General features: G+C 36.5%; 1 protein-coding gene across 1 annotated transcript in view; it reads left to right on the top strand.

The window, feature by feature from the left end:
• The first annotated feature begins 504 nt into the window (after window positions 1–504).
• Window positions 505–12,737, top strand: part of LOC129719631 (serine/arginine repetitive matrix protein 2-like) — a 172,358-nt gene continuing 160,125 nt past the window's right edge. Inside the window, exon 1 of the mRNA XM_055671025.1 lies at window positions 505–1,376. Within this exon, the coding sequence (XP_055527000.1) occupies window positions 1,350–1,376 (27 nt within the window). The 5' untranslated portion in view covers window positions 505–1,349. The remainder of the gene's footprint in view (window positions 1,377–12,737) is intronic.

A 12,737-nucleotide genomic window follows, 5' to 3' on the forward strand; every position in this document is an offset into this window, starting at 1 on the left:
TTATTTGCGTTTCTCCGTGTGTTACGATCGATTGTACGAAGCTCGATACGAAATTAAATACGACTTTCTCGGGTTGTGCCCTCAGGCTGTGTTTTGTTCGGTGCGTGCTCCACTAGTAATGGCAATAATCTTGATTCACTTGCGCCGAATTCTGTTGCTGGTCACGGTCGCTTATCTGTGCGGTACGTTGGTGAAAAAACTAGTCTACAGAGTGCGATATCCAAAGATTAACAGTCTACTGTTTACCAAGCGGCTCCATTTTCAGTTGTGGGTGTATCTGTACACAGTTTATATGTACTTGGTTGTGCAGAACTGTGCCGGCTGGAATCAGACCAACATCTTCGAGACATTTTTCCGCTAGCTTTGGGGAACAAAAATGGCGAAACAGATGTGTGGGATTTGACGTCGTGAGGCAAGTTTTTGCCATCCGGCTGTGATAGCAGGCGTCTGGCAGAGCCGTGGTGAGTTAGTGAAAAGTGGGTATTTTTGCTAAAAATAAGCGTAGATGTTGTTATAAGAGAAACGTGGTGAGTTCAAGACAGTAGGATGCTCTTCGCGTATGAAATTAAAACTACGTAGTGATAATAGTGCTGATTTCGTTAACTTCAAATATAGCCGATAAGCAAAACGATTGATGTTACAATTGTAAATTGTAATGCATTTTTTACCAGTTTCATCACTAATTTTACCTGCCGTGCGACATCACATCTCCGGAAAATTAATTGGCACCGATCGCCGCTCACACTGTGCATTCTCGCGGTGAAGGCATGCGTTATGTGATGTAGTTTCCCGTGGATTACTAAATTAGTGTTCATCTTTTTCTATTTTGCTTTGACGAAACAGGAAGAGAAAATCAAACCACCGTTCACTCAAGTTGATAAGATTTCAACACGATCGAGCCGGTTTCCTTTCAACTAGAAGCGTGTTGCACATTATCTTCAAGTGATCCCGAACGGAGGAAATTCACCCACAAAATCCGGCATCCAACCGGTTGCAGTGAAGAAAACGTTCAGTGTATCTTAGTGACTAAAATTAATCTGGAAAGCAGTAAAAATGAAGCTAGTAGCATGGCGATGATGCAACAAGTGGTGTGTAGTGCGAGCGAAAATAGTTGTAACACATTCAGCTGCTGCTGGTAGTTGGAGCGGGAAGCTATCTGAAATCGTTAACTGAAAAAGTGGAAAAGCGACCGAGAGTGTGACGTCGTTAACTTTTTTTCCTTCAAGTTGGGGAGTTAGCGGCAACAACAGGGTAAAAGAAGAAAAAAAAAGGACAATTGCTCAGTCATCCTGTTTTAGATTGATTTTGCCTCGAGAAAGCTAGTTGGTGGGACTTTCTGAGCTATCGGGATGTCGTCCTATCGTAGCAACTATAGTGTGAGTATTTTGTTATATTTCATCCATAACCGTACCTTTCATTACTCTAAAAAAATGTCACTATAACCAATAATCTTTTTAAAGTTTTTGCTTCTGCAAATGCATTCATTCACTCGGATTTTATAGAATATTTCAGATATGGTTTATTTAACTATTGTGATGAGTTGATGAATATTCTAAACCACGCGTAAGTGATGATCACCTCAAAATGTTCATTTTCATCAATAGCTTCAATAGCTTGAATAAGCGCTCGTATCCAGTCGTTTCTTGTTGGCGTTGGATTGCTCAAGTGTAACAAACGGCAATTTTAGAGATAATGTTTTGGCAGTGGTTATTTTTTCAAGTTTCAGGGAAAGTTTCCCATAAATTTTATTTTCTTCGGAATTGTTTTTGACTTTGACGTTTTCTAGTTTGATTTGTTTATTTTTCTCACTGTGGCTATTCCAAGGCTAATGCGAGAATATTTTTTTACCAGCTTTCTTTCATACTTGAAAACATTTTTGTAAACTTGAGTTCCATTCGGGAAAAGTTTCTATCTAAAAGGATTTCGTGCCAACTTGATTAAAGGGCTGGCTGGTAACACTCTTTTAGGAATTAGCAGAGTTTTGTTGATGTGATGGCCTTATTGAACTTAGAAACTTTGCGTTCTTTTTTGAAAATTTATTTAGATCGACATTGAAAGCCTTTTTTAGTTCTAAAGCCTTTTTGAAATTCATAATTCTAAATAGCGACAAGCGTTAGAGAGAAGTAGTCAACAAGGCTTTTAGGAGAATGTCTTAAAACATTCAAACATGACTTGACTTGAAAACGGTCATTGTACATCTTATTAAATCTCGGTTTTCTAGATAGGCAATTAGGTTGCCTAAAACTCTTATGAATATATCTAAGTGGGTTCTATTAAAGCAGTGGTTTTCAACCGGGGGGGAATCGCGAGTGAAAAAATTTCACATGTAATGCGCTTTTGTGATTGACGGTGGCGTGACTTTTTTTTCAGTGTCCAATGAATTAGCTCGCAAAAAACCCATGCAGCAGTTTTATGCGCATTATATTGCTCTATAAGCATTCATACGTCAAATGTGCTTGTTGACGATAAATCGTGACACACACCTTCACAAAAGATGCTGAATTGTAAGCCCTGTGTATTGGGGTTCTCCTTCTCCTGCTTGAAACCTGTTAAAAATTGATGTTTAAAAAGCCCTATATTTTTGATTTACTACAGCCTTCTTTCATGGTGCCGATAGGGGGGGAAAGCTTGTGTGAATTATCAAAAGGAGGTGCATGAACTAAAGAAGGTTGAAAACCCCTGTATTAAAGGAATAGTATAATTACGATAGTTTTTCTTATGTCAATTAGAAATACGCCCGATTGGGGTCAATCAATTTGATGGTATGAAGAGATAAGTTTCAGTAACAATTCTTTTTCAACTTTCTTTTTTAATAAATGATTGTTAACCTTGAACCAAACCTTGAAAAGCGTTGTTTAAGTGACTTGAAGTCATCGGAATATATATAGTTTTGTAAGCTGTCAGTGGTCACGCACACGCCAAACGCAAGTTACTAAAATTGCCTTCTTTCCTAGCAAACTATGAGCCTGAAGTACCTACACCAAAGTTTGTTATTTTTGTGTGTGTGGAAACGCAAACACTACTATCGTGATGACAAGTTAACATTGATTGCATTTAGTCCTCTACACACCTCCTCTCGCCTGGGACGGACCCATTGAAGCATGAGGAAATCAGAGTGAACTGAGTCTTAACTTTTTTAGGCCCACGTGTTATTATTCGCACATGGAAAAATATTCTGATCCAGTTGCATCGAAAAAACCGCCAAAAATATAATGTTTCGCTAAACACAGAGGAAGATGATTTCGGGGTGTGAAAGGAACGTAGTGTCATAAATTTTCAGCATGTCAGAGAGATTTGAAATTAACCAAACCACTATTTGTTGATTATGAACGTCAATCTATAGTTACATATGCAATTAGTCCTGTAACATCATACAGCTCCATCAAAATTTGGTTATTAAGTGACGGCACAAGACAGTACCCGACAATGAAAAAATGAAGTACAACATGGGTTATTCGAAACAAGACCAACATTCTGTGTGCTTCAACGTAATCCTTCAACTATACTCCGACGTTTGAACTGTACGCATAAAGTGATAATTCACTTGCCGATATATGAAACTATCACCAGTCATAATGACATTAAATCATAAGATATTACGTCATTGCTTTATGAATACAGATACAGAATAAGATTACACTATTTGTCATTTTTTTGAAACATGATGTAAAATTTGGTCACCGGTTTTTATTTTATTTTGCTGTCCTTCAAATTCACTGAATATATTTAACAGTAGGCAAACCCTTTCATTGACCATGCATTTGTTGATTTGTGTTAAAAGAAGAACAAAACAAATTCCGAAACCGGCGTAAAAACCGCGTAAATTTCGAAGTTTGCGTTAAAAATATACTTCATTTGCTAATAGTTTTTTAACCATTTCTGCTAGAAAATAAAATCGAAAAACAATAAACAGCAGTATTATTTCCACCAACGAATCGAACTCAATATCAAGGAAAAATATAAAGCGATTAGGCCCATTAGTGAATATTCAGTAATTGGATTAAGTAAACTCATCGGACACTCTAAATAAGCAATTAGAAAATGAAAAACTATTGAAAACATACCGCGTAAAAAAAGACTTTTCTAAACAATCTGCGTAAAATCTGAAATTCGCGTATAAAAACGCGTAAATGCCGAAATCTCCCTAAAATACTACGAGGTGTACAGTCCTAGGGTTGTATGAAATGGTGACGTGGGACTAAACACTGTAATTAGGGGATTTTATGTTACAAAGTATACAGAGTCTGCAGACAGAATCAATGTGTTTGCTCAGCGACTGTACGTATTTTTATTTTCAGCCTCCCCTGGAAATCAATTTTTGAAATATATTCAACAACATTCGAAAGAATATCGTTTATATCTGACGATATTATGCCTGTAGTATTTTTTTTTGTGCAAACAACATGTATATGACAAGGCACAAGAATATCGTGCTTGTTGAAGAAGTACCAAGAATTTTTCGTCATGCGTCAAAGTCAGAATTAACTCTATATCGTCAAAAACCAAATCCAATAATACTTATGTTATCATAATGAATGGTTTTGTCTTATTTGACTCTGATTAAATCAAATCTATAATATGGATCTTAGTTTCAAAATAATATGGAAGCCCTTACAAAGGTTCATTAATTGGCAAACATAAGAAGATATTTCAAACAAAATTATTAACAAGTTCCAACAAAAATTCGTAGCAATCAACAATTACATTTTTATGTTTTGCTTGACCTTTTTTTTTTCATTTGCCTACAACTACATTTGCTGTTTTACGAAGATAGCTTATATACGTTTATCATGGTAAAGCTTAGAATAATAATATATCATCTAACAATTTTGAAATGTAAAAAGAATTTCTGAATGAATCTTAGTAAATAAACAAAAAATTCACAAGCATTCGCAGCCTCTTACTCTTCTATAAATGTATATATTTAGGAATTTACTCTTTCGATACTATCCGGTCACGATTATTTAGTGAATATCGAAGATAAAATTAAATAAATATCCGTTGCAAAAATTTACAATTTTTGTTGAGGAATTTATGGTAATCATATTTATGAGATAAACTCTCAATCACCATTATTTAGTGAATATCGAAGATAAAATTAAATAAATATCCGTTGCAAAAATTTACAATTTTTGTTGAGCAATTTATGATAATCATATTTATGAGATAAACCTTCAATCACCATCAACAGTAGCATTGCAGTTTTTCCTCGATTGCACACGTATAGAAATGTACGAACAAAAGTGTACCACTGCAATACGAATAGTGCCGCTGCAGTACGGATAGAAGTGTGCGAATGAAAAAAATGTACGAATAGAAGAGTACCGCTGCAATCATAGACGACGAGAGACCTGCGGTTCTTTACTCCACTGGTACTGTTGCTTTTACCAGCATGTTTTCTTTCAAGACATCAGTTTTCATTAGGTTCTCAAAGCAGGTTTAGAAATGGTTCAAGAATGGGGATTGTTTCAAACTTTTTGGTAAACTTTTACCTTCGAGACATCATATTAGTCTAAGCTCATGGAAGCGAACATTAATTGACCTATTGGGACGGGGAGACTCTGTCAATTTTTATTTCGATATTGATACAGAGAATATCGCAGGGAACGGATGGTGTCCATTAACGTCGTCCGTGCTAGGAATGCTCGCATGTAATTGGTTCATTATTCGCGTAAATTTGTTATTGAAACATTTCATCAATTTTACCGATTAGCAATGAAATTAGAGAGATAACTAGCATATTATAAAATTGTTATATATTTTATGTACCCAACAACATATTGGTTATTGTATTCCTTCATGTGGTTATGCTGTTATTAACGTTTAAAATCTGACGCAACATTTGCCAGTTTCATTTACAATTTTACAGAATGCATCCCAGAATAGTAAACAAAGACGTAGTCCCATGTCAAAAGTTCTTAGTGTGTTTCCCGTTGACACGTTGATTTAAGGCTTACACCACGCATTTCAGGTTTAACACCAGGAACAAGGTCTCTATGATGGAACGCGGGGGACAGAGTTTTCATGCGCGAAATTGATCATGTGTGAGGTTATATCGGAGTATCTCAGAGTGATTTTATCTACCCAATAATTATTAGGAGACGTCAGTATCATGTTATTCTAGGCTTTGCTATGACTATCAAAAAGTACGGAGACAAACTTTTGCACGTGTGAATGTTTTCTGGAGTTCGGTATTTTCTCATGGACAACTATTTTTCAAACCGTTACTTTTTTCTCAATTAAATTCGTTTATTTCGTTTTGTAAGTTTTACTTGAAACGTAATATCATACCGTTGAAAAATTGGACTCTTATTTGAGTTATACAGTTTAAACGAAAATTTATAAATTATTTCTGTTTTCTGGTGAAATTTCTGAGCTGGAAAATTCCCTAAGCTGAGAAAAGTGAGATTTCAAATATCAGCAATTCAGCGTAGTTTTTATCACTATCAGCAATGTTCTGACGAGTTGTAGAAAAATATCAACTACTTCATTCATACGATTTAGTAGCACTTAAAAGTGCCATTGGTATTTCACAAAAGCGATACCGGCAAGTTTGTTTGATTCATCATCATTGCGGATTACAATTTGCTGATGATACGGGATGATTTTGGTTCTCTGATTATTTCTTCTCATACACTACAAGCGAGCAAACAAGCACCACTAGCGTAGCGTGGGGGGGTGGGGTCGGTCCGCCCAGGGTGTCACTCTCTAGCGGGTGACACTCATGAGGAAAATTTTCATACGTGTCACTTTCAAAAGGGTGACTTCCGTGAGATAAATTCTAATTGATAATTAATCGAGATCGAGCTGACACCCTCAAAAATTGTATAAATTTGGGAAGATTTAGTGCAATTGAAAACGAGTGTGCTAACTCCCACAATTTTTGATAACAAGATGATTTCACTGCTACCTGGAAGGGGTAACACCTAGAAGAAAAGGGGTGACCCTAATATTTTACGCCCCGGGTGTCATCCAGGCACGCTTCGCCACTAACCAGCACACTTACAATTAATTATTAGCTGTGGCCAAACGGCTCTGGACGAATGCACCAGATTCGGACGAAATCACTAACATATCCGGACATGCTCAGCAGTGCTACAGACATTCCTATATGACGGTTGTTCCCACCGATCTATTATCATCAGTGCCATCCACCGGTTTTCTCTGTTGGTCCGTCCGATATATAAGGCTGCGATAAACTGGAAATCGCCACCCTGCTGCGCATCCTACTTGCCGCTTGCTACTGAACCAGTAAAACTTCCTCTTTCCTACAGTGGTCGGATAGACAAATGAAGACTAAATTTCTGCATGCTGTCATTTATACAAGACTACTGATAGTTATACCTCCGGTGGGCTAGGGAAGAGAGCTGGTGATTGCTTGTTTAGTTTGGTTTAGACTGAAACTAAGAGTTTTGCCTGATATTTGGCTTTGTTTTCAGCTCTAATTGGTCGAAATGTGCGTTTCACAAGGCCCTACATTTATCAATACTACAATAGTTAGCGTGACATTTAATTTTCCAATCTATTGTTGTAAGAATGAAGAAAGTTGGAAACTGACTGAGTTTAAGGCATTTTACAGCGGACAATTTCATGACGCTCTCGACGTTTTTGATTTTACAGTTTGCACCCCTTACGGTGCCGTAAAACGTAATTCTACGTCAAAAAAGTTTTGACCTTCCATCTAATGCAAACGATTTACAGCAATTTTAAGATTTTGTGATAATTTGGAATATTTGGCCCAGAAAAAAAAATATTTTTAAGGTGCTGCCACACGGACGCTAATTCCCTTAGTTTCTAAGTCTTAGTTGATTGTAAAAAGCATTTCTTCATCACTGAATAGTAGGTTATGAACTATTCGGGCATGACGGAGTAATTCAGGGTCTCTATGTTATAGCTTTTGACAATACAATCAGGCGTTATGATGAAAAAAAAATGCTCTTTACAATCAACTATGACTTAGAAACTAAGGGAATTAGCGTCCGTGTGGCGGCACCTTAAAAATATTTTTTTTTCTGGGCCAAATATTCCAAATTATCACAAAATCTAAAATATCTCGAAAAGCACCTTTTTTAAAAATCCAATTTTTTGACACATTGAAGACGACAATATTTATTACTATCTGTCAAAATTTGCTGATGGTAAAATGAGAAACAAAAAAGTTATGGACGTTTGAATATTTTGTCATTTTCACTCAGAATTTTTTGTGGTGTTTTTTTCTGTTATTGTTATAAATTATCGCTAAGAGCATGATTCAAATCCAACGCGCTGTTTTTGTAACATAATCAATCATTTTGATATTGGCCCTATTGAAATCTAATATGCGTAACTCAGCGACGATTCCCGCTATCAGACGGTTTTAAAAATAAGACGCGTAGAGAGAGCTAGTTTCTCTACATGCAGACGACATGACGTACAAGTACGAATGACTTGGAATACTTTATCGCTTTCATGTTTTGGATATTATTATCCGATAGTTTCCGCAGCTGCTTCGAACACGTTTTACCATCGAAAGGTTGAATACATTTAATTTTGTACGTAGTGTTATTCATGTTGTTTGCTGGACCTTAACACCAACAGTTATTTCACTTAGGCGACATCCATAAATTACGTAACGCAAAAAACTCGATTTTTGGACCCCCACCCCCCATATGTAACGAAACGTAACGCCAACATCTACCCCCCCATAAAAATTATGTAACGCTGCAGAAGGATTTCCTTGATAAAAATGCTCGTTTTTGGAGAGTCAAGGATCCCCCCTATGAGCGTTACGTAATTTATGGATAACGCCTTAACCACTTATTTAATCACTTAAAAACTGTTTTATGTATAGTTGTTGCTACTGCTAAGATGCCAATAACCAAAAAGTAATAAAGAAATAAAGTTAACATACAAGCAAGAGCCGCGTTGCATGTGTAAGCGAGACATCATCTGCTGTGCTTGTATTGATGCAGCGATCTAATTCTCTTAAGTCACGACAGTGTGTGTTGTAAATCGACTGGAGATGAGGATAATTTTTCATTTACATTTTCAAGTAGTGAGTGAAAGTTTTGCAAGTAGTTGTAACGGTTATTATTAGATACTCGTGATCTTGCAACATGTGAAAATTATATGACAAGAATTTTATTACTTGTAAAGTAATAGATTTGTTACACGAAGGAAAATATTTTGATTACTCACCAAGTAATAATTAAAGTTCATTAAGCAGACATAGTGTGCAGTAGGGAAAGCGAAAAATAAGCGAACTGGAAATATGATTTAGATTTGGAAAAATATACCGTATCCCGACGGGACTTGAACTCGCAATCTCCGATATTGCGGATTTTCTGGTTCAAGTTGGGAGATTGCGGGTTCAAGTCCCGTCGGGATACGGTATATTTTTCCAAATCTGTATCATATTTCCATTTCGCTTTCCCTACTGCACACATTGTCTGCTTAATGATCTATCATCTACTCTCTCTCTCTCTCTCTCACTCTCCGTGAACAAACCAAGCCAAGGGGTACAGTTGATTCGGAAAATATCACCAAGAGGTACGCGGGCAAAAAAAGGTAGAGAAACGCTGCAATAGTCCAAAGTTGCATGTTACGTGACGTCTTGGGCTGTCGTAGAGAAGAACACATGCAATACGCTGTTGAGGTTATCGGGACTTAAAATTGCTTGAGAAAAAACATTGCAAAAACAATAATGAAAATCGTTGTGATATTTTTTTTTTTCATTTTAAGAAGAAATCTGGGAACAAATTTAAAAAAAACATTACGTATCGCAGCCAGAGTAGGCAGTGTGACTTTGCAGTCGTATCCAAGTGAGTTTTGAAACTTGCTTGCACATTTATTCTCGGTTGCACATTAAACCTACTAACACTGCAGTACACTTGAGTTAGATTCAAGTTTAAATCCTGCATAACAACAATTGCATAAAAATCGAATTGCGGTGAAATGATGTGTCTGCGGCAACAGTTTATTGCATTGTCCTTTGAAAGCATAAATTCGATCTCAAAACAAAACTCATCGCGTCACATCATCGCTTGCATCGTTGAATGCATCGTGCACCGCATGCATTGCACGCATTTAAACTCAATCGATCAGAGTGTGCGGTGCAAAAAAAAGCTCAAACTATCGAAAAGTGTTACTCAGTTCAACTTTGCATGAGTTTATGCCATCACTGATCGCAGCTTGAACCGATTTTTTTTATGCAATGAATCGCCCAAACCCAGTTTATATTCAATTCATATTTTAGCATGAAAAATACTCAAATATCAGGAAGCACATAAATAGTGGCGATATACACTTATCTAAACACAAGTAGGGGAATTGTGGGTAAAATGAACAGGGATGGTAAAATGGACACCTGCTTAAATCTCGACTATTACGTTGAAAAAATGTAAAAACTCCATTGACACCTTATCTTAGGTGCACTAGAAGCTATTTAAGACATACTATGCGACATGAAACAGTCAAACAACTAAAATAACAAACAAAAACAAAGAAAAACGTGTACATTCGTGATAGTGATATTATTTTTGGCTCACAAGAAATAACCTTTTTTTAGTGTAATACAGTTTTTCGTAAGGACTTTTGTGCATATATCTGTACTCAGACTACTAACCACCAGAAATCATCAAAGGTTAGTAACCGGTTGAATATTTTTTTCAATATTTTTGAGTATTTTTAATAACACGTACTGTACGGGTAAAATGGTAAAAAGGAGCATCACGGCACGACGCATGTACCATTGAAATAACCAGATGCATGACAAATGTGCTGTTGAAATAAAAGTTCTGATATGTTTGTTATTGGGTGCAATTTGCTGGTGCATGTCGATGCACCTTTCTATTTGCTATTTCTCTATTTCTATCGCGTTTAATTATATGGTTATGACACAGTAAATATAAATTGCCAATACACTTCAAATGGCACATACTTCAAATTCTGCTGGGATATCCCAGTATTTTCTTGGCTTCCGAACAGTTGAACTGTTATGATGCACTCGAAAAACCTACTTTCCACCCGAGCAATAGCGAGCAATATAAATTTTCTCAATCAATCGGCGAATTACGGGCGGCGTTCGTAGCGTCTATAGCTTCGCTTATTTCGGCTGCAGTTTTCATAACTAGCCTATAAATAAACATCACGAACATCCATTTTTCATTCACTAATCTTCGCAGCTTCGTGCATTTCGCAGCACCCCAGTGCAGGTTTCGGTGCCGTTTTTGTGTACCTACTACGTGAACGCTAGTTGGCTTTCTTCCTAGAACGTCATATATTGCAGCATACCTTTTTGGCGAGCGCAACGTTCAACGACCGCCAAAATATGAGAGCGTACCGAATTGCATCAAGCCAGAAAAATTGCAGTGTCGAACCATTTCCGAACAATTCGAGATTCGTTTAGCTCTCTGGCATTTTGTACCGGCAGCAGTGATTGTTACGGATGTGCCTTTTTGTTCGATATTAGCAATCAATTAATTATATATGCTTCGGAAACAAACAAGCGTAATTGCGTTTTTTTGGCATCGACCCGCATAAAATCAGTGCAAAAACTCATAATCTAAATTGAATTTTCCACTCGACTGGTTTTCTGGAACACTATAGTTAAAAATTTATGCAGGTTAAATTACGATGCTTACATTATTATATTGTGAAGCGAAACGTTACTTACCACTCATCGTCTCATACAGTGCAAGATTTCACAGAATTTGTTCCCAGCGAATTAACCGTCATGCACCTGTGCTAGTGTGCTACAGCTTCTGACTACCGAAGGGTGAGGTACTGTATTGAAAAACTCTTTTTAATCCACATTCTTTGGTGAGAGCTCACCGTCCGGCAGAAAAATTGCAATCTTTTTATAGAGACACTTCCGAGAATGAAAAAAAAAAAATACGACGAATGCCGTGTACGGAGTTTCAACTTTGTTGCATTTTTCATACATGTTTTGACTGAACATACAATGCTACTAAAAAGGGCAATCTTCTGTAAAGATTTGCACGGCTTTGTGTGACTTTCACGATACAGAAGAAAGGCAAAAATAACAAACAACCAACAGCTGCTTCACCTTTCCAAAAGGTTGATGAACACAAGCGTGCTCTCTTCGCGAGAATTTTCTTTCGAGCGTTTCACAGAACAAACAGAAAAAGATAAATGCATTATGCTATCGAGTTTGACTTCTCAAACCGGCTTGATAGTTGATCGACATTTATTCAGTCTCGCGTAAATTACTAAAGCATTATATTCTGAAATAATTTCGCTTTTTTTTCTTCATATATGAAATAATTTCGCTTGTATTGCCATCAAATTAGCACCAGTTTATAAAATTGTATATTTGAATGAAATAATGCAGCTCATCACAATTTTCTCCAAAACAGGTAAATATAATGTTAAGCTTCTATGATATACGAACGCACCAACAATAATTTCGAATATTGAGGTAATATATTGCTTTTTCGATTTTTCAACATTCGTTTTCTATCTCAATTTTATCGCGCTTCTGCAACAAAATTCCAAATCAATGATAATTGACTTACAGTTGAAGAAAGTGCATTGGAAATATGATTTCTATATTAACCTTGTGTCCTTAAAGCGTGTAAAAAGTTATATGAGCTCAATTTATTTGCTCGTTTTTCTGGATTGGGCAAACAAGCGTCATATCTCATAAAACTCTTGTGTTCAAATTTGCACGGTTATCATGGAAGACAATCTACATGGTGATCGTAATTGAAGATTTCAAGTTTCGCAATAGAAGCAAT

The sequence above is a fragment of the Wyeomyia smithii genome, chromosome 2, assembly GCF_029784165.1.
Source record: "Wyeomyia smithii strain HCP4-BCI-WySm-NY-G18 chromosome 2, ASM2978416v1, whole genome shotgun sequence".
NCBI lineage: Eukaryota > Metazoa > Arthropoda > Insecta > Diptera > Culicidae > Wyeomyia > Wyeomyia smithii.